The 27,574-nt window shown below is 39.6% G+C and overlaps 1 protein-coding gene across 1 annotated transcript in view; it reads right to left on the bottom strand.

Moving 5' to 3' along the window:
• Positions 1 to 9,737: 9,737 nt before the first annotated feature.
• The window catches only part of LOC105916836 (aarF domain-containing protein kinase 1), a gene marked incomplete at its 5' end in the record, with an annotated part of 67,815 nt that continues 49,978 nt past the window's right edge, over positions 9,738 to 27,574 (bottom strand). Inside the window, 3 exon segments of the mRNA XM_036131448.1 lie at positions 9,738 to 11,257; positions 14,013 to 14,206; positions 26,489 to 26,686. Coding sequence (XP_035987341.1) covers positions 11,098 to 11,257; positions 14,013 to 14,206; positions 26,489 to 26,686 — 552 coding nt within the window.

Here is a 27,574-nt window from a genome sequence, read left to right as displayed (position 1 = left end):
TTTGTTACCCAACTGAATTTGCACTGCAATTTGCAATAAAGTTTTTGTATTTTAGAAATCCTTGACAAGAGAAAAGAGGAAGTGTGTACATCCAAAGAACTCTTTAACAGGTGTTAAATGTCTTGGTGATAATTAAAGATGACTAAGCCATTATTTGTTAGCTCTGACTACACTGAAAAATGTGAGTAGGTACTTAGAAGAAGAACAAAAAGATCAATCATGGATGTCACATATTCCAATTAACAAGGTTTTTTTTATATAATTGCTTAAGCATGATTTTAAAAAGAGGGTTTGGAAATTCAAAACACTACACACAATTAGCAGAACCACACACACAATATGGATAATACCTCAGATGTTGTGCAAAATGAAACACTCAAAAAACTATACACACATTTATAAAAAAAACAGATTATGTTACCATATGAAACACAAACATTTCATAAGGCTTAATTCTGTGTGAACCACTTACACACTCCTGTGTTTAGCTTAAACACGTAACAATTCTACCTTTCAGTGATTAGATTACTGTAAGCAAAGTACACAGAGAAAGTGAAAATATACAACACGATGAATTAACCAAACACAACACAAGATTAGGGCTCCAGACTATTGAAAATATAATTTATTTCCCTTCATGACACCAAAATCAGTCAACATAGACAATCACAACAACACACGTCCCAACACTGTAAGCCAAGAAAACTTTTAAACTGTACTGGTAGTACAAATACAAATACTGTACTACCAGTACAGTTTAAAAGTACTTTAAAGTAATAGAAGAAAACAAATAGAAATCTGAATAGCATCAATTACAGTAAATGCTAAATCTCTTCGCCTAGCTGGATCTGTTCAGAGAATGTCATCAAGCAATATCCTCATTGACAAGACAACATGAGAAGAACTGTCTTGAATGATGGATCTATCCTTGCACAGCTGATATTTGACAAATTTGGTCCTCTTCTTCTCTGATGATGTGTTCCTCCTGTTTCGGGTCTTCCTCTTCCTCGACCTGTACCTCCTGCTCGTCGTCCATGGATTCTCACCCTCACTGTTTTTTTTCCTCTGACTTCTTCCATTTAGGTTAAAAGAAGTGATCTCACCTGCTGCATTTTTGTAGTGCTTAAACTTGATTGGTGTGTCTACAATAAAGCAATCATGTGTCTGCACACCTGATGCGTGTGTTTAATCAAATAGGACCAACATAATTGAGATGTATTGATGTTTTCACTTGATGCAATTTATTGTGTGTTCCATTGTCTCACAACCGGTGACCGTTTCGATGTGTTTATGTTTTCATGATGTAAAGCACTTTGAACCGCCTTTTTAATGAAATCTGCTATACAAATAACCTTGACTTAACTTAATCAACTAGCTCATGTGTGTGGCGATTTGTCAATCTGTGCTTTGGAAATGTGAGGAAGAGACATTAGGCCATATTTTTGTGTCAAATATAGAAAAGTGTGTTAAGTGTTTCGCAAATCACTGTATATTGTATTGTATTATTCTGCAAAAAGTGTGAGTTTTTGTTTACAGAGGTGAGAATCTGGTTCAAAATTTTTCTTATTGAGTGTAAGGTGTTGATAATTATGTAATTCTTTAGTTTTTAGTGTTTATGCAATCATAAAAAAACTGTAAAGGGAGTGAATTATCAAAATGGATAAAACTGAAAATCTGTTAAATGAAGGTACATTTTGTAACTCCATTAAAGGCGAGTAGGAAGCTTAATGGGTATTGGTGTACCACTCCAACTCTGCTTATAGACAATAAAAAAATATGTTTTTTTCTAAAATTCATACACAAAACCAAAAAAAAAAAAACAACAACAAAAAAGAAAAAAAACAATCAAGCAGGAGTTTGGGGTTTCAGAATGTTTCTTTCATAATACCAATAGAGCATATTGGAGAGTCTGCAGTTCAGGGCTAAGGTTTTCAGCTACTGGTCTGTCATAGTAAGAATTATGGTGAGATAAAAGGCAAATCTCTCAATTCACCGGCCAATCTACATTCCAACTCTCACATGAGCTTTAGGTAATGACTGAAAAAATTAAATCATAAACACAAGTGAAACAAGATTCTGCAGGTTTGCAGGACTTAAGCTTAAGGCTACAGAGTAACGAGATGAGAGCAGTCTTTGCTTTAAAAGTTACCAGTTGAGGTGGTTTGGATGCTTGGGCTCCTCCGGGAAACATTTTGAACATGAAAAAAGGGCAAAGCCAGGACTTGCTGGAGAGATTTTATCTCATGGGTAGCTTAAAAAAGCCACTAAGACTCCCCATTTATAAGCTGAAGGAGATAGCTTGGGAGATGGAGGTCTGGCGATCTCTGCTGAAGCTACTGACCCAATGACCTGATCCCAGATGAGAGTAACGATATGTGGACTGAGGAATGAATAGATGGAGGACATTTAATGCTTACCTTTTTGGAGGGGCTTTAATCGGTTAATAGTGCTGACAAAGACACCTCTGGTCATCCTGTTGATTTATTTTTTTTCCCTTTTGACCTAAAAAAAGAAGTGAATCCTTGATAATCCTGAGATAAGTTTGCATCCACTTTTCACAGGAAAATCAGTTGTTATTGGACTCAATATCCATGCAAGACCTAGTGAAACATTCACTAAAAGTGAATACATGTTTTCATTTACAAATAATTTGCATTATATAAAACCTCAGACATTTTTTTGTATTGTTTTGCTTTAACTCATATAGAGTTAAAGCAAAAAAGAGTCTACTTCAAGGAAGAAAGTAATACATAAAAGTCTCCTTTCCAATTACAGCAAAGTTTTTGTGTTTGTTCTTGACCTTTTGAATAACGATAAAGACACATTTGTAATGGCTGATTTTCTGCCAATGAAATTAAACAAAGTTAATTATTCAACTCAGATGCAGCAGGTTGATGGCTTTCTTCCCATCTTAATGCCAATGTTTGTAGCTGCGTCTCGCATCAGTGAGTGCTGTTCTCTCCAGTGAAAATGTGAATCAGGGATGCAAATGAAGCGAGTGGACGATTGAGATAATAATCATTCTATTATTTCTCCAGATCTGAATTTTACCACAACCATTCACCACCTTTTAGTCCATCCAACGATTTTCTTTTGCTTATCCAAGATCAGGTTGCAGGGCTAACCTGTCCAATAGGGAACCTGAGTAGTTCCTCAGGCCATTCTGGGAGGTCCCAATGTACTGTGAGGTACTGTATTTTACCAGAACTCAAATACAGTACCTCCAGCAGATTATGGGTCTGCCTTGGGGTCTCCTTCCAGAGGGACATGCCCAAAGAACCTCCTAGGGGAGGTGCCAGGAAGACATTTTGCTCATATTGCACTAAAGCAGACATGGCTCCTATCTGTTTTTCCACTTTGTGCTTCATCCTACCATCACTTGTGAACAATATACCAAGCTACTTTAATTCACTCAATGGATAGACTGACACCCGGCCACGGCCACTTCACAGTCGTCTGTGAGCTGCTCCACTGTTTAGTACAACCAGAATACAAGGAAGTTGGAAAACTGGAAGGACATTTCATACTACTCACATTGCAGAGGAGAACATTATCAAACTATTTTAGGAATCTTGAGGAATTTCAGGTCGCAAGCCTAAACAATGTGTTCTCTGAATATCAAGAACTGTCATCCATCAGCAGCCGATAGAACCACAAGGGCAAGGAATCACCTAGGGAAACATTTGAGAGTATAACTTTGTATTGTATTGCAGACCACAACAAATTTCTGTTGGAACTTTATGGCCAAACTTTATGGCTGAACTTGGATCATCGCACATGGAAACGGCTGGCCAGATCAGTATTCTTGATCTACTGTATGTCAGTAGAAACGAGGCATAGAATAAAAGCAAAATCCAGCCTCTTGTCCAAATCCAAGCTTTATGCCCCCTTTGGTGATGGCAGCATTAATGTAGAAACACATAATTTAGGATCATGTGTAAATATGATTTATCCCATTCTATCGGTCTCTATAAGACGTGTTTGTGAGAAAGATGGGACAAAACGTAACCTGAAACCTTTCACGCCTTGGTCTTCTCCGTGCTAAAGCGAGCTGAAATTATTATCTGGAATCAATCCAAACAGCTTTTCCGAGCGGTAGAAATAGTCACAATGATTAATTCTACTGTAAATCTGAAATCAAACTGAATCACATCCATCATGCTGGGGGTGGAGCGCGGCAAAAGGCATATTGGATTTTTAATCAGAGGGAAATGTCAACCTCAGTCTAAATAAGAAGACATTACGACAGGAGGCCGGAGTGAGTGAACTCACTGTCAGGAGAATAAAAAGGCAAGACAGAAGGAGGGATGGATCGCAGAGTTGAAACACTTACTGTTTACTTACCTCGACGGCTACTGTGTTGTGAACAGCGTAGGCCAATTCCCAGTGACACCTCATTTATTACCCTGGACGCACTGGAACAGAGGTACAATGACACTGCTGCCGCCCCCACACTGCGTAGACGGCCAGCAGCATGTTTCTTCAGCTCAGATGGCGAAGCCGCATTCACCTACCTGGAGTGCCATAGATGAGGGTAAAAATACTGTTTTGTACAGTTTGGCTCAGTGGAGCTCAGCTTAGGACATCTTTACTTCCAGAGTAAGCTGATGAAAGAAAAATACTACAAAGTCTTTGTTTTGGACGATGTTGGTGATCGGGTCATTATTTTCCACGTGGTATTGGCTGAAATGTTGGATTGTTGATTTTATTTTTTTTTACACTGTAGCAGATGTGTCTTTATTTTGGCATGAGATCTGATTTGTTGTCAAAAGTCGTTAGTAATCCCTAGTTGAGTTTCATTACTTTGAAAAAGTCTGACATTTACAAATGGTGACTTTCACAACAGTGTCCAAATCACACGAGGACAGCCTTATAGCTGATGCAACACGAAACCTGATTTTTGTGTATTTTCTATGGTCCTTGTTGCCAGAGATCTGGGCTGATTTCTGGCTTTTTTTAACTGAGTCGATTTGCATTTCCTGGAGAATTGTTTCGATATTTTTTTTCTCTATGGCAAGCTCATCGTAAAACTGACTTGATGGTCATCAAAGCTTGAACGATAAAACAACCACTTTGTCATTTCCTCCATCGCTAATGACTACCATTTCCTTTGGCCTCTCATGCAGCACCTTAACGTCAATGACTACGGAAAGTTCCGGCATCATTTCCTTTTCCAAAGCAAATTAACTATTTTTCAGTCTATGGCTGCCTCTCTCTAGCCCAATGACAATGGTTTTCTTCAGTTTACCTTTTAATTATGGCTTACATTTAACTTTCCATGGATTCATCTTTTTCTAATCAATCAGGGACATGTCATTAGGGCAACAACTCCAATAGAGATGCTCAGATCACTCTTTCTTCAAACCTGTTGGAATAGAGGATTCATAGTAGCTCCTAAATCAACACAGAAACATACACTTATCTCTGCAGTGAGTCCCAAGTCTCCCCCGAGGTCTTCTCAGAGTTGGAAACGTCTTCTAGGGAACTCATCTTGATGAATTTCATACCCAAGGCCAAGGAAACCTCAACTGGCTCTTTAAGATGCAGAGAAGCTGCATCTCTACTGTAAACATATGGACTGTTCATCATGTTCCCATGGATGTGTCCAGCTCCCAAGAAAGATTATTTTGTACTTTCAGTCGTTACCCACAGTAGATGGTGACCGTTACTGGGCGAAGCAGAACCAATCTGCCCGTCAATTCCCTGCATTCTAACAAAACCCATAAACAACATTCTTAAATTTTCCCACCAGGCATCAGTAACTTATTCCTAACTTCAAATGGTTCCTGTCAACCAGCTTCAGCTGTTCAATAATGTTCAACAATTCGTATTTTAACCAAACCAAAGGTAGTAATACATAGGTAATATTAAGATCCCGCTACAGTTAAAAATAGCCATAACATGGATGGTGTTGGTGAGGTCTTAGGGGGATGGTCTTAGGAGGATATTGGGCACCCGTTACATGGACTAGAGCCACTGGGGGCTGGGCAGCTGGCAGTAGCACCATACAGCTACTTTAAGCTGCACGCCACATCCTGGTGGGTTTTCTGCACAGAAAGCTGTGAAAACTAGGGTGAGAAAGTCATTGTCGTTTGCTGTAGTATTGTCGTGTAAATATGCATCATAAACATGCAGGAGAGTGACAGACACTGGCACACACAAAAAAAACAACTATTTAAGATTGTAGCAGAATCACGACTACCGCCACAATAAAGGAGGGATTCCAAATTTGCTGCAATCCAGCCATGTTGTAAGAAATTGTAGAGAGGGTGCCTATTTACACTGTCAAAGGATCCATTTTCTGAAATTCTAATTTAAATCTGATTCACACTTTATCTGTTTGCTTGACCAGGATAGAAAGGGGCCATTATTAGCCACTCTATTGTGTGTTTTGGAGGCATGTTCACATTGCCAGAATATATCAATATGAGCATTTAACGCGTCTGTCGGTATTTTTATAGGATATAAAGCACCTGAATGAAGAGCTTGTATTTTTTTGCGTGCAAACTTTTCAGTATGATAACCTCCGTACCCTGTTGTTGTACATTGTATTTGTCTGGTAATGGATGTTGGACTTCTAAATCTGGTGGCAGGACATCAGGTTCTTTTGAATAGGCTTTCATGGACCGAAGCAATTCAGTGTAGACACTTTTGGAGGCACTGGAACGCTTTGGACATTTTGTTATGACCATACAGCTCTTTTTCTTTTTGTGGTAGTGATTCATCCGCTCTGAACATGTCAATTATTCATCATTCTGTCTCAAAGAAGAAGTTTGTTGGTCTATGCTGTCGTTTAGGTTTCATCAGCATATTTAGGTAAGCCAAATTACAACGGCTGGCGCATAGAACATTGCATTGTGAAAACAAAATCCACAGAATCTGTCGCCATCACAATTTTAAATGTGTATCTGATCAGTTTGTGACCTTCTGTACTCCTCCAGGCCTGTTCCACAGAGGGAGGAAAGAGAGAGCTGCCCTTATTAACAGTGGCAGGCCTGGGTGGCGCTCGGTGATAAAGATGGATGATCCAGCACTCCAACACACACACACACACACACACACACACACACAATACGATACATCTACTGCAGTTATAGCACTTCGGCAAACAGTGGAAGCTGATGAAGAGGAAAATGTGAGGTTTTCAGTGTGCATTTAGCCTCCTTTATGAATTCAAACAGCAGCGGCAGAAAAGGTGTTCCCGACGTGGAGGCTGAAAGAACAAACCTCAAGCTAATTTTAATTCCTGACGGATCAGAAATAAGCAAATCCATCACCCTGTTTTACCAACATTTACACCGGACTAGATGTCCAAAGTGCAATAGAGAAATTATTTTCCCCTTTTGGACATTTTTTTTTTTTTTTTTTGCAATTATGCACTTCTGCTGATGAACTGCAGGGAGAAGCAAATTATCAGCGGACTTGGTGAGCGCGTCTCTAAAATTGGCTGCTGGAGGGATTATGGAAATGGAAACGAGAAGCTGATATTCTGGGTCTGGGCTGAATCTCGGGTCTAAATGAAAGCATGCTCATTTCGTCCAGACTGTGGGTGTTTGCAGCATGGGATTGTCTCTGAGGTTCTGTTGGGGTAGACATGCTACCCTCACGGCGAGCGATAAACCCCGCTTATTCCCCTCATTTTTTTTAAGCTTTTTTATCACATCACTTTGACAAAAATAAATCCAGTTTGACTTCAGCCTTAAAAACTAACATCCACTTGAGAAGACCTCTTACCTGCTGCACAGAAGAATGTAAGAGTGACTCTGAGTATTGTGACATGCCCGCTGACATTCGTTTTAACTGGAAACCCTGCTGTGCTTAAGTATTTTCCTCACAGCGTGGTTGTATTCTTAATCTGGATTTTCTGAGGTAATTATGGCCTTCCAACGGTACTTAAATGTACGACCTCAGATATTCATCAGGACGACAGTACAGCCGGTGTGCTGGAACTGCTGTGATTTTTTTCCAATAACTTTCCACTGTGAGTGATGTCAGCAATAAGGTGTCTTTTTTTTTTTTTGTCTGAGGCACACAAATCAAAGCTTATATGCAGTTTCTGATTAGAAGGAACACTTTTTTAAAAAGTATATACTATTAAAAAAAAAATTTTTTTTTTCTTTATTTCTTTTCGTAATGTACATCCATTCCTGCATCTCGGGTTGCAACATGTTCCAAGAAAAGTTGGGACAGTATCAATTTAATGGCAAAGTGTTATTTGAGTTAAAAATAAATAACAGAGGGATAGGAAGCTCATTCTAAGGGGCAGTGGATTTTGCTACACGTGTTTTGTGTCACTAAATCTTATGAATGTGTTCACCCAAGGAAATTTAAGAGGGCTATGGTGGTAGACTGTGTCCAGGTCCTGAAGAGATGCCCCTTGTCTGACCCTGTTTGCATTGTTCATAAACAGGATCCCAAAACGTAGTAAAGGGTGTCTGATTTAACACAGTCAGAGTGTCCTGTTTGCTTTCTGTGAGTGTCTTAAAGTCGCAGCTCTTGGTCCGCTCTGGAATGGTCTGCAGTCATGTGTAGACTGGCTGTAATGAGAGACAGCAGATTGGAATGATGTCTCCAAGTCGAGGATGCACCTCTGTCTCAAGCAGAGTATTTTAAAAATCTTGGTGGTTTGTTCCTGAGTGATGGCTTCATAATTTTGGTATATGAGGGCTATCTGGCTATCTCTTATCTGAAGATGCTGAGCTGAAAGGTGAAGCTCAGGAGTTACTGCTCCATCTATAGCACATTCAAAAACAAATAATATAAATTCACCTATGCTCATAAGTGTGGGTAATTATATAATTTATTGCTTTCCTGAAAAAAAGTATATATATATATATATATATATATATATATATATATATATATATATATATTATCATATATCATATTATCATATATATCACATATATTATCATATATATCACAATGATAATTAGTCAGGGTGATAGCAAAGAAACTAATTGTCTGCAAAAACTGAAACTATAATTGGGGTTGTTGCTTTAAATTAACTTTTTTTCTTCCACTGTTTCTTGTGATCAATAAATGCTGCATTTCCATGTCAAAGCATGATTTATTGCAAATACTGTGTACAGTTTTACTGTAAATTTACATTACAGAATGCAACTGTTGCCTTTTTGATGATAGGTAAGTTTACTCTTAGGGTTATATTTCTCTTTTTAAGGCTCTGAAAACATGCAGGGAGATATTTACAGCCAAAACGGCTGTGATGCAATTTTAAATACCTTTTATTGTCCATCAATAGTCATGGGATATGGATCAAGACAGGAAAAACAAGATTCTGTAAACGTACAGCTGTGATGAACTTCCTCTGTAGGGTGGCCGGACTACTTCAGATGTACGATCAGGAGCTCTGTCATCCGGGCAAAGGACAGGATACGGCCGAAGCTAAGGTGCTTCATCACCCTTTGGAGGTTTTCAAAGCCCCTCCCAGTTGGGGGAAACGGTCACAGATACAAAATTGTCTTTATGTCCATTCTGGCCAGGGAACACCTTGACCCATCGCTGGCCGGAGGGATGAATATTTGGCTGTGATCTCTGACAACTCAGATGGAACTGCATCAAGAACCACCATTCATCAATATGGACCCACATAGACAATGTCAGCTCTAATGGTGTTTGTTGTATACATCTCAGACTTTTGTGTAAAAAAACAAACAAAAAAAAAAACAGGGTTTTGCATTAAGGAGAAAGCAGAAATAAGTCACAATGTACGTGAATATTGTTGACTTAGCTCCATTTTAATTGCTATAATCTCAAATGATGCATGTCCAACCGTTTAGGCTCAAGCAACCAAACTCAAACCTGCCACCAGATCAACGAAAACTAGGAGTAAAAAGGTAACAAATAAAAGAGAATAAAAAAGATAAAACTAAATGGAAGAAAATAAAGTAACATTCTAAAACTGTGTATGGCAAATTATATTAAGAAACAACTCTTGGCATTAAACTGTGGAGATGGATTTTCTTTTACCACACTATAAATAAGCAGTGGTTTCCTCCCTCAGAAGGGATGTCAAATTAAAGATTAGCTAATTGTTTGGAAAGCACCATAAAATAACATAAAACAAGATGGATTATGGTTGTGGTGGCAGAAATGGAGTGATTTCACATGACAAATGTACCTATTTTACATCTGTTGGTTGTAGTTGTGGCACATAATCACAAGACATTCATTTTTGTGACAAATTCATTGCAGGAAGTTGAATACAACAGCCTATATGAAATACTGGTGTTTTCAGTGTCTGTAGATTTAAATGTTTTTTTTTTGTTGTTGTTTTTTTAGCAAGTAAAAAGCAATCCTCGTGAGGTCCAGAAAAGACAGAGAAACAGACAAGAAGATGCTTTAAGCCACTCTCTGGAAATGAAAAGGCAACAAAATTCAGATGTACATAGCTGTCCACTGTCATTTCTACAATGGCGGACTGAAATGGCGGGTCTGATCGGAACAGCTAATAATAACAAGAGTAACACAAACTCATGGTGCATGAATGAAGGAATGGGATCTGACTTACAAATAGCAGTAAACATGATCCGTCTATCGAAGTTCGGTGGGAAGCTATGGTCTGACGGAAGTCTTGAGGTATTTTGTTGAGAAACAGGAATGGAGCAGACATCAGGTCAGTGAAACCCTTCACAGACTTTAGATACAACTCCCAGCATCGTGGCAGAAGCTCCTCATCTTCCACTCCTGGGATTTTGAAGACGGGACTGACGACTCACTTTTCCCAACACTTTAATGGTGTTTTAGTGGCCTGTTTACCATTCAGGTTAAGACAGGTTTCATTCAGTCACTCATAGATTAAATGAGTCAGAGTTGCTTACAACTGCATTGTTTTGGATAATAGGTTATCTCAGATGATAGTTTACACCATAAATAAATAGAACAAAAACAGTTTTCACCTTATCACACTTGATTTTTTTTTAATATTTCCCAAAATTGTGGAGTGATAAAGGTGAAAAGTGCAATTATGCTTTCGCATGAAAAGCATAACTCATGATGATTAGTGGGACGTCTAAGCGAGACTGTGTCAGTGTCCTGGCCCGATGACGATAATGATGTCCCTGTTCCAGATGCGTCTTAGTGCAGAAACGCCAGCAGAGAGGAGAGCCAGCGAGCCATCACAGATCCTCTGATCCACAGCAGAAATTCATATACTGAGAGTTTCCACAGACTCACAGACTCGGCCAGCGTGATCTGCAGACACCTCCTCCTGGACTGAGCCTTGCTCCTCTTGTGCCTGTCAGAGCAACAGAGGAAGAGGAGCTGAAGAGTCACTTTCCTGTCTTTATTCACATCTACTGTAACACCAAACTAATCAGATGGAGGCGCAGTGAATGAAAAAAAAAAAGTGCATCCTTTCTGCTTTCACATGAATTACGCACCCAGGTGAGTGTCAACAACTCGGCACGAAGTTCACCTTTTTACAGTGATATTTTCTAAGACAGCTCCTGATCTTTACACATAATTCCCAAACGTCTTCAATTTCAAAATACCAAACTTTCCAAACTAATTTTTTAGAATTTTGGGTAAAAAGAGACTCCAAACAGGTGGGTTTTCAGTCTTGATTTGAAGGAACTCAGTGTTTTGGCTGATTTGCAGTTTTCTAGACGTTTTTCCAGATTCGTGGAACGTAGACGCTAAATGCTGCTTCTCCATATTTGGTTCTGGTTCTGGGTATGCAGAGTGGACCAGAACCAAAAGACCTGAGTGGTCTGGTGGGTTGACACAGCAACAACAGGTCTTTAATGTATTTAGGTGCTAAGCCGTTCATTGATTTATAGACTAACAGAAGTGTTTTAAAGCTTAATCTCTGAGCTACATGGAGCCAGAGTAAGGACTTTAGAACTGGGCTGATGTGCTCTATCTTCCTGGTTATAGTGAGAACGTGAGCAGCAGCATTCTAGATCAGCTGCAGTTATCTTAATAGATTTTTTTTGGGCAGACCTGAGAAGACACAGTTTCAGTGATTAATGTGACTAAAGATAAATGCATGGATGAGTTTCTCTAGATCTCCTTGGGACATCAGTCTTTTAATCCTGGAAAGGTTCTTCAGATTATAGAACGCTGATTTTGTAACTGTCTTTACATGTCCTTGAAGGATCAGGTCTGAGTCCATCACTACACCCAGATTCCGGGCCTGATCACAAGTTTGTAGCTGTAATAACTGAAGCTGCGTGATGTCTATAGTTTGTTCCTCTTTAGGTCCAAAGATAATAACTTCAATTCGTTTCTGTTCAGCTGGAGAAAGTTTTGGCTCATCCATGCATTGATCTGTTCTAAGCATCCGGCTGAACTTCAGCTTTGAGTTGGTTTCCAGTTCTTAGGTTAGGTCTTTTTTTTTCAGAATCTGCACAAGCATGGCTTGTCAAATAGGACCAAATGCAGGTTATTTAATTTACAGTGTGTTATCTTTATTACTGTTTTTGATTTTCCATATTTATTCTGATCTGAAAAATGAGAAACGCAAATTCTATACTTTCTTAGATTGTAACTGTTTATAGGAGAGGACATACAAGCAAATTTAACCCAAACAGGGCAATCACATGTGCCTTAAAAACTCAATTCGTCATAGTGATTTTGAGGTGTTTTGCTTAGAGGAGAAACAGACGAAGCGGGTATTCATCTCTGATTGGCTCCAGGCCCCTGGACGTCTTTGAAAGATTGCACCTTGTGCCTATAGAAGACCATGTGATGAGCAAAAGTTACATTTTAACTTTTGTACCAAAAGAATATTTGTGATTGTTACTGCCTGTATATATTATTCTTGATGTTACTCATGAGCTTACATTGGGAGGAGACGTAACGCACCCACCTGCCTCCACAGCCTGAGGTTACATGCCTAACCCTCGGAAAACATTAGAGGACAGTCAGAATGTGAAGATTAAATGCTAATCCATATGCACAGTGTTTTAATGAATACAATAGGATAATTTCAGATGAAGGACGTCATGTTTCCGACCAAACACCTACAGGGTTCTTCCTCTGCTGCCATACGTGCTGTGGAGCCGCATTATTTTCTCAGTGGCGACTGCTACTGTTTGGGGAGAGAACCAGAACTACAAAGGCAACAACACTTTTTTTTAAAAAAGCCCCTACAAATCCAGCCTAAATGAAATTTTGCTCTCTAGTTTTACACCACAAACAGATAGCACGTTTCATTCACCCTGATCATGTGGATAAACTAATGTTCCTGAAGAGACATCTTGTATGGCATGTGGCTGAAATGCAGGGCTTAACAGAGATGAATTATATGTGCACTATTTTAATTTCCCAAATGAGACAACACAAATAATAAGCTACATTACTGTCATGATCACATTTCAAGAGACTAATACTGCATGCTTTGAATATAAGTTTACATTTTTCCATTTATAAATTGTTGTAAAGAATTTATTGTAATCTGAAATATATTGTTTTTTTTGTTTTTCATAATCTAAAAACTACATTTATCAGTTAACTACTAAGTCACTAAGAGGCTGATGAGCACGTCTGCATGACCACATTTTCATACTGCACTGAGACTTATTGTATAATTATTTCAGAGCAGGTATTTTGTAAGTTAAGTTTAGAGAAATTATTATGCAGAGCTTGTGTTATCGCACTGAATTAGATCATATTGTGTTTGATAAAATGAGAAATAAAAAATAAAATGTATCAGAGTGAGCTGTTGCGCGTCGTGCATTAGGCGTGTTTCACAAGCAGAAAGATGCAAACAGCTACTTACTTACTCACTCAGGTACAACAGGACAGCCATACTGACGCACTACATTTATGCCTAGTAATACATCTAAAACCTGCCGTTAATGGTGCTTTCGACGTCGGATCCCTAAAGTTCTGAATTTAGATGCTGAAAAATGACATTTTAAAGAAACAACCTCTGTCAGGACGTGTGTGCATCCTCTATAGTAGATCCTTTCCTTGAAGCCGTTTTATTTTCATTTTTCAAGCACTTTCTAGTTTTATACCTCAAACTGATAGACAAGTGACCTGACCTGGCAACGGCACGCACGCAGCAGCGGGACATGTTGATGAAGGACGAGGACGACGCTCTGGTTTGTAATGTGGTCTCGATGCCCCTCAGCAAGTCGTTGGTCTTCAGCAGCAACAGCATCTGTCGGGGAACTCGGTTCAACAGGTCGCTGATCTGAGGCAGGTAGAGAGTGGCGTTGGTCCGAATCTCAACGTCCTGCATAAAAGACAGAGAACACGGCTCACTTCTTGGTTTAAACCCACACACCAAAACTTGGACGGAAACTTAGTACAGAAACTGAGAGTCTGTCACAAAACTAAAAACATAAGGTCCCCCCCCCCCACACCCACACTTCCCAAAGTAGCCTTTGTTGGTCAGTAAATTAACCAATAATGAGCCCTTCATTTCAGTTGTGCTCATAGAGATGGATTAAACAAGGTTCACATAACTGCAACCACAGACTTCCACAAGAATCCAAGCTGGAGGACGAGGGTGAGGAAACAGGAACAAAAGAGCAAAGGAAAAAGAGACGATGCAGGAAGAAAGAAAGCAGCGTTTACCTCCATGGAAACCATTTGTTCTCTTTGATGTCGCTGTTCGAGCGCCACTGTCTTCTTCTACTCCACTTCAAAGGTTTTGCCTGCTGCACATCAGCCGGCCTAAATTACACTATTAGTCATGGAGGAGAGTGGACTGCGGGCTTACAATCCTTTAGACACTCAGCAGTCTTTAAGCAGAGAGGAAAACCAGGACGCGGACAATCTGCACGAGGATGTGACGTTACAAGGAGCTGGACTGCTGTGAAATTAGGAGCTGATTGAAAACTAAACGGACGATTTTAATTCCAAGCACAAAGACCAGAGTTTTATTTTATGTGTTTTATTAACCTGTATCGGCACACTTTTAAACTGCAATGAGGAGACACAGCGCAATTATTTTCAACACCAATAGCTGAAGACACCCCGCACAAAGTTTGTGGTGAAGGAATTATTTGGACCAGACAACCGTGCCCTTCTCTGTGTGATTACATCCAGTTATTTATGTGTAGATTAGTTTAAGGCAAAAGAAACAGAAAAAAAAACAGAAAATTGGGTTTTCATTTGTGTTAAAAGAGAACTTTTTAAATTTCACTGAAATTACTTTCAGAAATCCTGATAGTTCTGACCTTTAGGTGTGCTTCAAAGCTTTCTTTCTCCTCTTTGTAAAGCATTTACTGAATGTCGGTGACATTTATTCTTTGGTAACATATTATGTCTGATAGGGTCTGAGGAAGCCTGCGAACCATGATGGTCGCTGATTCTCAAATCTTCTAATATTCACCAAAGTAGACGACTAAATCTGTTAGGAATGTTACCGTCTCAACAGAAGCCTCCCTTTCTTACATTCAGCGACAGAACAAGATGTCGGTCAACGTTCCTGCGGTTGGAGGCGTTACCAGACCACATGTGGATGCAATTTAAGTGAATGGACAAATCAGTTGAGACAAACACAGGACAAGACCAGGGTTAATTAAAAGGTTCAGTAAAAGTTCTAGTTCTAGTGGAAAACCTGCAGACATTTGTTCTGCCTTGGGCTCTTCTCTAAGTGACACGTGCCCAAAAATATAAGAGGCTTTAAGACGGCATCCTGATGAAATTAACAACATGAGTACGTAACCAGGGTCTTGTTCTGTTAGGCACTATTATGGACCCGTAAATCAAGAGCTGTAGCTTCACATGCTATGTTTCCATCCAACTGCCATGCAAACTTTAAGCAAACTTAAAATGCTGTTTAAACCACCAACTCTTTTCACTGAAAACGACAGGTTTACATAAAAAAATTAAAAGCTACAATCAATATCGAAAGTCACAGTTAATACAGATCAATTTTATTATTTGTACATCGCTAAACTGACGATTGCTTTCAGAGAATATCTGGTTTTGCCTCGTCTTAGGAGGCACTTTTTACATCTGCTGGCTGCTTTCGTGCGCACAGACTAATCAAAGTGAGCAGAGTCGGGTAAATACTCGATGAAAACACCTCACCAACGTGAACAGGAGTTTGTTTTGACTGAACTCAAAGCCCAGAGAAGCCTTTCAATGGAGGAAAAATACTTAAGTCAGAGGTGTGCGCCACATTTTACAGAATAACCCTTCATCTGGTAAAGAACAGTACAATGAGGCACTCAAAAAGTGATGATTCTTCTAAAAAAGCATGGTCATTTTTGGGTGCCTCAGTTTACTGTTCTTTACCAGTTGATACTGACCCTGCACTGAAGAACACCAAAAGGACACCACCAAAGTATTTTTGTTTTATATCCAAGTAGCACTCCTGCATGCTTTGACTGTAACCCTCCATCTGATCTATGTAATTTTGCTCTATGTACCGTGTATGTATAATGACAAATAAAGCAATTTCCTTTCCTTTTTTCCCTAACCCCATTGTGGGAAAACAACGGTAATTGTATTCTAAAGTTAAATCTCTTAAATTACTGTGACTTTTTACTGCACATCCATCTTCAATCTGTTCATGTGGATGAGGATACTTTTAATAAAAAAATAATAATAATCTGAACCATTTCCACAGCCACTCTCAATTCAAACCTTTTAATCATGACTTGTTTATAGAAAAAAACATATAAACTCTTTTATTTGCTGTCCCTAGCTGCAGCTACCTTTGCATGCATTTGTTCACTGTATTTCCATTTCATGCAGCAATTTCTCTTTAGGGTCCAGCTCTGTGTGAGCATAAGTGTAACATCATGGTTGTCAGAGCTGTCGGTCCAGATAGAGAGAGATTTGAGACGCACAGAGGGAGACAGACAGCCAGTCAACAATGTGACATGGATAAACCCTGCGTCTGTCTCTGATGCCCACAGGAAGTGCTGAGAATTGACAACCTCCGTGCAGCAAACATGCAGTAACCACATTATCCTGGATACAAATATAACAGAGCGTGAGAGGCTTTGCAGAGGAAAGCAAAGATGTGTTATCTACATGACATACAAGTCTGTTTCCTCATAGAATCATGTCACTTCTTACCTTCAGAGTATAAAAAAGGAAACTTTTTCTGCCACTCTGAGCAGAACACCTCCCATAATCCTAAAACACCTGTCCAGCTGATTTGTCCAAGTGACTTCAGGTGCTTTCTTTGCAACACAAGCAGTTTAAAGTAAAACCACAAAATGCCGTGTTCCCTGTCCTGGCACCACCGCCCAGCTTCACGGGAACAAGGCCACGTTGCAATGAAAGGTTGGGTGTTAAAGCAGGGCTTTAAAATATAAAGCAGCCAACAGAACAAGCTGCGCAAATGTTATTTTTTTTTGTTTCTCTATCAATAGGAGTTTGTTTCCAGGAGCGGACTATAATCCGGTAACTACCACTTTGTAGAAGTGACAGTGAGGTATAACGATAACCAGAGACAACATCATGAGTGATTTGTGCTCCACGGTCCACTCGATCCAGACGCCTGACACACGCAAATGAAAATAACCAGTTGTTCTGTTCACAATCAGACACGCAAATTTTATGAGATCTTAGGTTCTTTCCAGACATATTTTTCACATCCTCAACTCAAAGAAAGATGTCTGCTGCACAATCATTTGATCACTTGCAGAGGCCATCCTTTTAAGCAATAGGCTATTTTTTGTTCTTCATATTTTCCCATTTATTTCTTTGAGATTATACATCAGGGCTGTTTGTTCATGTACCATCAGCACTTGAACAAACAGCACATAAAAAAGTCCAACTCAACAGTGTTTAGCATCAGCTAGAAAAAAATGCTTGAACCATTGCAGGGGTGCATCTGAAACTCTAATAGGACATTCATCAAATGACGCCAAGTTACTAAATTTAGACGCATGCGTCGCGGTCATCTTGTGGTGGTACAAGCAGAGCAGGAACGCTTGAATAGTTTACTTGTTTGAGTTAAATAGTGAACAGATCTGTCCTGAATAACGCCTCAACAGACAATAATATGGCAACAACAAAACACCGCTGCTGCATTGGTATCTGCTGGGAGTGACTAGCGATATGGTGATCGTGATCATATGAAGGGAGTTTTTTTTTTTTTCGAATGATTTTCCAAAACAGCAAAGGATTGCAGAGAAATGTCAGTGTTGCATACGAGCTTGTAACCGAGAGGACTTTACAGTGGAATCTGACCAAAGACACCTAAATGTGGTCTCTACATTTCCTCGGTGGTAGGGAGCCCCAACATTTGAACGTTCAGACCTGAGAACAGCGACTGCAGCATCTGGACAGGTAGGCCACGCTTACTTGGCCTTTTCTCAGCGGCTTTAAAACTTTATACAATCCATGAGGGGTGTTCATGTAAGCTTCGGTGTTGCATTTAGTTCACTTATTATCAACAACTTTTGGTTTGTTTTTCTATAAAGTAACTTGTAACTTGCGTGAGTCGGCAGTTGCGGTTTCTTGGAGTTGTTTCTGAACGTGACGTCGCTTTTTTGAGCTTCGTTTTTTCCAGACTGAACTCCCTTTTCTGGTTATCACGCCAGAGCTAACCCTCTGTCTTGTTCCGATCGTGACAATCAAATGGCGTTAGAAGAGAGCAACTAAAAGTTTAAAAAGAAAGAAAAATGAGAAAAAAAATCAAACTACCTTGAATCCCTGCAGAGAAATCATGCTAACAGATGACAAACTAGAATGTCATCACTGCCTAAAGTGCTTAAATGTGAAACAGTGAAAGCAATTAAACAATTCTGTGTCACGGGCGGCGCATTAGGAGGAGGGAAAGCAGCTTTGAAGACCTTGTGATTTTTAAACCTGGGAAAGGCTGCTGCTGACTGATAAAAATCAGTCTAATACAGTTGTGTTCGAGTGAACCTGTCAGGAACGGATTTGGCATTAAACGGTGAGGCATATTAATGACCACTTAGTGGGAAAAGTCTCAATGATAGTGGCTATATTTCTTTTTAAAATGGAAGAGCCTTGTTACTTCAAGGCTGGACTATTGTAATTCTTTACTATCAGGAAGTCCACAAAATGCAGTTCGAAGTCTTCAGCTGATTCAAAATGCTGCGGCAAGAGTTCTGATGAAAATCAACAAGAGGGATCATATTTCTCCAATTTTAGCTTCCCTTCATTGGCTTCCTGTTAAATCAAGAATAGAATTTAAAATTCTCCTTCTAACGTATAAAGCCCTTAATAATCAAGCTCCACCATATATCAGAGCTCTGATTACCCCGTATGTTCCTAACAGAGCACTTCGCTCTCAGACTGCAGGTCTGCTGCTGGTTCCTAGAGTCTCTAAAAGTAGAATGGGAGGCAGATCCTTTAGCTATCAGGCTCCTCTCCTGTGGAACCAACTCCCAGTTTTGGTCCGTGAGGCAGACACCCTATCTATTTTTAAGACTAATGTTAAAACTTTCCTTTTTGACAAAGCTTATAGTTAGAGTGGCTCATACCCTGAGCTATCTCTATAGTTGTGCTGTGATAGGCCTAGGCTGCTGGAGGACATCAGGGTCTAATTTTCTCACTCTACTGATTTCTACTGTTCTTCAGTCTACTGTTCTCCAGTTTTGCATTGTATTACATTGAAATGACTGTCGTCATTTCAGCTTTTAACTTTTTGCTCTCTCTCTTTTTCTTCATAGTAGGTACACCTGGTCTGGCGTTCTGTTAACTGTGACATCATCCAGAGAAGACGGCTCACCCGCTACTACCATCTAATGTAGAACAGATTACTAGATCAATGTGTGCTTCTGTGCTTTTTTGTCTGTCTTGTTGTGTCTCTGTTCTGTCTTCTGTAACCCCAGTCGGTCGAGGCAGATGACCGTTCATACTGAGCCCGGTTCTGCCGGAGGTTTTTCCTTCCCGTTAATGGGTGGTTTTTCTTCCCACTGTCGCTTCATGCTTGCTCAGTATGAGGGATTGCAGCAAAGCCATGTACAATGCAGACGACTCTCCCTGTGGCTCTACGGTTCCCCAGGAGTGACTGCTGCTTGTCGGGACTTTGATGCAATCAACTGGTTTCCTTATATAGGACATTTTTGACCAATCTGTATAATCTGACCCAATCTGTATAATATGATTGAACTTGACTTTGTAAAGTGCCTTGAGATGACATGTTTCATGATTTGGCGCTATATAAATAAAATTGAATTGAATTGAATTGAAGAGAGAGCAGATAATAGGAACAGCAAAGTTGCTGTTTTACTCTTTTGAGCTTTCAATCTGGCATAGAACATATTGGATTTGGAAATGTGGGAATCTTTTTGGAATTGTTATGCTTGAGGTAAGAATGTACTTTCTATAAGAAACATTAAGACTTAGAGCAGTTTGATTTTTCATCTAGATTAGATTTAAAAATGGTAAAATAAACATTTTACCTTTTATCTTGTTGGAGGAACAGGGAAACAACTGGACAGACACGCTCAGAAGGTGTTCCCATGTGGGTTTATCACTTTAGCCTTGCGGTCTGGTTATCTAAGATAGTTCAAAATAAAGAGATTTATAATAACACCAGTAATTATTTTAATAGTTCCTTAATTATATCTGAAACTGGCATAAATGAGATTGAACAAAAAGACTCTGTGTCACCAGAGTCCTGCTGATAGTGATCATTGATCATTCTCAAACTATCTGGACTCGGTGATTACAGTTTCCTTTAAAAGATTGTGTTTTAGCAATAGATCCCTTTTTTTCCTTGAAGAACTGTGACCCATCCCCTTTACTGTCTCACCCCTCACACCTCTTCATTTCCTCTACTTACATGACAATCTAAACCAAGAATTACCAAGCTAAAGACATCGACATTCAACACAAAATCGCGCCTCGCCCCCCTCCAGTCCAAATAACAGGGTCTTCAGGAGTGCTCCGCTAAGTCCTGCCTTGGGAATAACAATTAGTAGCAATTATCGGAGGCTGGGAGGCCGGCCTCACAGCTGCCAGCAGGACACAGAGAAGGTGACGGCGCTCTCATTTGCATCTGAAAGCTTCAATAAGGACATATTGTATTGCGAGTGGCGCAATAATGGGCTGTGCAAAAGGCAAAAGGAAATTCATTTGGGAAAGGGAGGGGGATCAGGCTGGTGATTTTTCTTTTTCTTCAGCATATTCAGAGTCAGAAAGCAGACAGTGGGATATAATACTCAGACATGCAGACAGAAGAAGATGGCCAGGACTGTATTATTTGCTATTTTTAATAAGTAGGAATGTAAAACGCAGCTGAAATTCAAATGCATACGTTAAAGAAGATGCACTGACATTCAGGAGACCTAAATGTCAAGTAATACACAATCGTTGCAGTTTCTCATCTCAATCAACAAAAAAGGACACATCTTATCCTCACCAATTCAACAAAATGTAATAGTTAAGAGTACATCTGGTTACTTGAACTAGAAGCTTTAGTTTCTTGTGGTTACGCCAAAAATAGCCTCATACAAAACACAAACCATACCTAACATGCATCACTAATCTCTTAAATCATCTGCAATGAACAAAACATAGACCAGCTTTTTGCCCTTGAGGATAATCAAGGGTATGATGGAGTTTGTCGACACAGAGAACGCCTATGATTATGTACCTTGTGCCCGCTGCAGATACCTTGTAAGTTTGGAGGTCCAGGCCTTTAACTAAGGGCCATTCTGACCCCGTGCAACTGGACAGAGAGCCCAGGATGTATGCATGCATGTGCGGATGGTTGGATGGATGGATGGATGGATGCGAAGTGCATGTTCACTATAGCTTGATGAATCGAAGACAAAAGCAAAGTTCAGCTTTCAGAGTGATTGAATACAACGATTTATGCTAAAATTATTCTTGGGATTAATTTTTTGTTCTCTGATAAACTCAGAGAAAAATATAAAAAAAAACAACAACAATTTGCTACTCAGAGAAACTGTCTTTTTGCTGTCACAAATTGCAAAGTGATTATTATGGTGACTCAGTCTTGTCACAAACTTCATAATCCCATCAGCACAATAACAATACACTGCAGTCGGACTAATATTCACACAGAGTTCAGTCGCTGTACCACAAAACGCCCTCGTTTCTCAGACTCCTCGTTTTACATTTAAAGAATAACTTCAAATGAGACGCCATGTGGCTTTTAACATTGTAAAAGACGCAGAGGTAAAAACATAAATAAATCAATGTGATGGAAGGACCGACACTGAACTACCCGGAAAAAAAAAAAAAGAGGCACAGCGCAATCAAAGACACGACACAAAATGCTTGACTTGTTTTAACAGCTTTGTTTTGGTTGCATTTGGTAGGGAAGCATTCATTGAGAAGGTAAAATATTCCTGCCCGTGAAAGAAAAAGCAGCAAAAAGCCACAGCTCTAAAAGCACTCAACACTGGCCGTGTACACGTGATTGCATTACCGCTAATGGAATGCATGATCGGTTGTTAGGAGCAGAGCGTCAAAGTGATCCACGAACAAGAGAGCTTCTGGGGAGGGGTGGGGGATAAAAACTGTAAAAATGGAAGAGGAGAAGACGGTAGATGTTAAGGGGAAATAAAAAGACGAGACAATGCCGGTGAGTGGACGTGAACGGAGCAAAGTCTTCACATTTAAACTCCACAATAACAAGAGTGAGGGAAATCGGCAGGTAAATGGGACGTTTTCAGACTGGGACACAAAGCGGACGTAGATGCTCGCGTCGGAAAAATAAAATTAAAATGTTCACACACAACAAAAAATTGCTATTAAACATCTACTGCATGGAGATAATGGGGTCAAAATGGCTATTTAGAAAATAATTTACAATTGAAAAATACTATTTGAAATAAAAATTACACTTAAAAGCAGCATAAATGTAAAAGAAAAGAAAAACATGTCCAAATGTTGAATTTTTGTATTTTCACACTCGTTCATAGGAAAACAAACAGTCGATTTACTTAGCAATTCCCAAATACAACAATCAGGCATAACATTACGACGACCCAAGTAATCATGTGTTGGTCCCTCTATTTTCTATCTGTAAGATGTTCTTGCTCGTGCTCAGTTATTCAAAAAGGGACCAGGGCATTTCTCACTCACATTTCCGGAAAAAAATTGGCGACTCTACCTTTACTTGGGGCAGCAGCGTAGTGCAGTATAGCCACCGGGCAGTTAGCAAAAGGATGGACAAAAAAGAGGACCAAGACAGAAATGGTGGAACTTTTCCGTCCGCATGCTGCCAAGTATTTAATGTTCGAACACATGCCTTCCACATGCTGCTTGGCCTCTTTTTAGTCTCTATTCTGAAAATATACATGAACAAGATTTCTATCTTCGTCGATGTGTTTGCTATTTCCTTTTGAATTCAGAAGCTAATTCAGATCTTTTTAGAAGAACTAAGCCAACTTAATAAACATGTTGAAAGCTAGAGGGCAGTGACACCTGACAACGTTAGTAAAAGGGCAGACATCTATTTGCTATTTAAATATCTGGTTAAAACTGGTCTAGTAAAAGTCTAGCAGACATGAAATGATTTTTTGATTTCTTTGTGGCCAAGATAAAAGTAGTGGTTATCACTGATTTCTCACAGTAGGATGGTGCGAGGTTCCAATCCCATTTGGGATCTTTCTGTTTTGAGTTTGCTTCCCCTTAGGTAAGCTATAGATGTATAAAACTAAGCATCACTTTAAAAAGGTAAAAGTAATTTCTATGTTGAATTGGGATGAACGATCCCAATTCAATAGAAGATGTCTATAGGGAAATCAAAACCAGCCAACATCAAAAGTTTTAAATCAGAATTTTTGTCCTCATGCCTCACCCATGATATACATGTATTTCACAAACACAATGATTCCCCCCCCCCCCCAGGTATTTATGTTGTGGCCCCACCATGTGTGAGGGGGTGGCACACTGTAGCAGACCGTTGTGTCGTACTTCTGCCAGCTTCAAAGCATTGCATAAGGGAGGTATAAATAACCAATCTTGAGGACAGATGGTGTTGTAGAACACCTGAGGGTTTGATGGGACACGACCCAGGATGGACACTGAAGCTGGTGTCATCTTGGAGAAAAAGCTACGTAACACTGGAGTTAGTCTGAATCTATAGTTTTAGCAGCAAATCTCCCAGCAATAAGGGTAACCCCCCGCCAGACCACACACAGACACACACACACAGACACACACACACAATAACTGTGTGTGGAAATAAGCTGCCAACAGGGAGGAGCTGAAATTATAGAGACTCAAACTGTAAAACTGCAGGCGACTGAGAACAATGTGTGAAATGCATCCCAACTTTCTTTCTGGAGATTTATACGCTAAGTGTGTACTTTTATACTACATGATGTAGTACAGCTGTATTTATTAATATTTAATGACACATGAGGCCAATCATTGTTCACAAGCCAACTTCACAGTTTTTGTCAGTAATTTTCAGTTTATAAAACAAGCTCGAAATTGGAGTAGGTGCAGTTAATGTCAGAATTTTCCACCCACTCATCAAGGGCATAAACATCATACTTTGGTCTTGTAATAATTAATAAACCACCCTATTTTCCAGGGTGAAACGAATAAACAAGCAGTTTACATTTATTGTGTATTTTTCTTAAAGCAGGACCGTGTAACATTCAGCCACCAGGGGCGCTAGACCTATAACTTCCAGGTTTAGCGCCCCTGAAGGCCACTGGCAACAATGCACAAAATTAAACTGCCTCCCTCCATGTTTTGAAATCTGGGATAAGAGACAACTCTGAACCAGCAGACTGAGAAGTCAGAGTAACTTGTAAAGTCAAGGCCACATTCCCCCTCTAGATTAAATCCTACATTATGGAACCAAAACGTATCTCTGATCAAGTAACTGTCATATCTGTTTTGTTGTAACCTATTGGTTGTGTTCCCTGAGTGATTTTGGGGTCTTCTTCCAGATCTTGGAAAAGTGATTACAAACTAAACAACTTCTACTTTTGTACAGCTGGATGTCAAAGGAATCTCCTACTGTTTACACGGCAGGAGATAATCTACCAGCTGTAGTCAATCATAATTGCTATCAGAAGTTAACAGGCCTTGACCATGTCAAGTTGAAAACACATTATAGGACCTTCAGCAGCACTTTATAAAGCATTGTGGTAAATGCAGGTGTATATTTGAGTCTGTAAGTATAATCTTAGCCCTGTGTGGGTCAGAAACATATGTATGACACAAAGGAAAATAAGTTCAAATATTTTTTATTACCGTAAATAATAGCATATTTCTGGTTTATATTTCACCATGGAAAGAGAAGGTTAAAATAAATTAGAACAATTATTATGACATTTGTTTCTGTAAGCATCAAATTTACTACAAGCTGTTTCACCACCATATTTGGTCACAGTCTTCCTCATGATGCTGATACCCAGAATTAAGGCCTCTCGGCGGCTCGCCTTTTACGCCGATTCATGTTAGTCTTCTGAACTCATACAGTCGCCTTCTCATGTTTGCGGGCCTCTACTTCTCTGTTGGCTTCTTTGTGTGTGCAGAACCATACAATTAGCGAAACAGGGCCATTAACAAGTGTTGCAGTATAACTAAAACAGAAGCAAGCAAAGCTGCATCGTTTGGAAACGAGAACCTTGAAGCTAAATAAATGGGTTTAACAGAAATATTCCATCCAAATTTGAAAATTCATTTGGGTTCAAATAAGAGAGAATTTGGGTCTTGATGATCGTCAATGTCCACCAAAAGTTGACCCTTACCATAGAGTCTCTCTAGGTAAAAGACATAATTTCCATCCTGATCTGCTTTAATATTCTTATTCAGACATCCAGACGAATGGACGGATGTTCAATATATGCCCCAATGCACTTCCTGCCCTGCTTTCATTTAATTTATTACGGGGTAAAAGCTATCCAAACAAGGCTTGCCCAATGTGAAAAAGTAGTTGCTTTTCCCACTCTTGACGACAACCATTGCCATCAGTTAGAAGAAAGCAAAAAGGCTTAATTTTAGACTTTGAATAGGTTTCTCCAAAACTTCCTTCAATTAAAACAGGGTTTCCCCCACCGTGTTATAAGCCTGGCAGGCTGCCTGGCTAAACATTGTTTGTTTACTTGAAATGCTCGATGTTCTCGACGTTTGAGAGCAACATAAAAAGGTTCATTAAAGTTCCCGTGTGGGAAAAAACCTCCATAAGCTAACGCACTAGCTGTTATTACCTTGACAAATGCTACGGTACTCTGCAGCAATCCTCCTTCAAGCTCCTCGTGCTTACATTACATTAGACTCGTCAGATTATAGAATATTTTCCCAAAGTTTTGGGGATTGAGCAGATCGTTGTGGCAAAAATGTAACAAGCCTTTATGTTCTTTTTGGTCAGCAGTGGTTCCCTGCTGTTCCATGTTTTCTCAATTTGTCATGAATGGCTGCGGTTCACTGGATTCCCAATTCCTCGGAATTGGATTTTACAAAATGATTTCTTTCAATGAATCGGTTTTTCATTGCTCTCTTTATGTGATATTCACAGTATATTCTCTTTAAGATCTAAAACAATTAAGTTTAACAACAGAAACAGCAATTCGTAAGGGGCTAAATACTTTTACAGAGTACTATATATACCTGCAGGAACATTGGGATATCGTACCTCTGCATGTGTGACAGGAACAGAACTGATTCCAGCGTTTACGGCATTCCAGGAACGAGCCGTCAGCACACAGGCAAAAAGGGGGTACAGATCTCCAGCTCCAAGTCTGCGGCTGTAACGCTCCACTCCCGACATATCGCCTTTAATGAGAGACATCCAAAGTCGACAGTAGTCCATCCTAAAGCCTGGCTCCAAGACCTGGAACAGAGCACATGGCTAGAATAAGGTTTTATTTATCCATCTTGTATTTAAAAAAAATAAAAAAAATCAAGGCCAACCTGGAATAAATATACTTTTTAGCCTTTAAGTCTGATGTCAACACATTAGACTCATCTAGGGCTACAACAACGAATCGATAAAATCAATAAAAACCGAAAAAAGCGTTGACAACGAATTTCATCATTGATTCTTTGTGTCTCACGATAAATACATCCACTCGCCATGTCGCCCAGCTGTTTACCTCACATGCAGGCGGTCGTCAATGCTGACTGACTGGCTGCAGAGGGAGTTGAACGCAGCGAGGTGGAGGCGGTATTTTCAAATACTGCTTTTTTGTAGTAAATTCTACTAATGACGACATAGAGAAAATGGCTTGAACCAAGTCCTCAAAAGATAGGGACCAAAAAAATCAGTAAGGTGTAAGATTTGACATGACACGAGAGCACCACAGTGATACAGGAGCTGAAACAACATGGAGTCACTGATGAGGATGAAGGGAGCTCAAAAGCAGGTAAGTCATTACAATATTTTATGTCTGTTCCGTTTCAAAGTGATGAAAACGGTGACAGCGCTTGGCTTGGGGCTGTGAGTGGAATTCTGCGAGGCCGAAATCGTACTTTGGGGTGCTGCTTGAACGTCAGTCTGGTAGCTCGTAATGCGACTGCTAGCTTGTTAATGACAGGAGCTCGTTTGCATGCACAACTTTTCCTGATTGGATTGAAATGTGTTCGGATTAAAGGGAAAGAAAGTATTACGAAAGCACAGTTTATATGGGCTCAAAATCAAACAATCCGATCATGACGTGCATTTACTTGCATCAAGCTTTGTTCAAAGCAAAAACTCTCTGACTTAAACAGAGTTGTTGAA

This window comes from Fundulus heteroclitus, unplaced genomic scaffold (assembly GCF_011125445.2).
Source record: "Fundulus heteroclitus isolate FHET01 unplaced genomic scaffold, MU-UCD_Fhet_4.1 scaffold_434, whole genome shotgun sequence".
Classification (NCBI taxonomy): domain Eukaryota; kingdom Metazoa; phylum Chordata; class Actinopteri; order Cyprinodontiformes; family Fundulidae; genus Fundulus; species Fundulus heteroclitus.
This window is presented reverse-complemented; position numbering and strand designations above follow the sequence as displayed.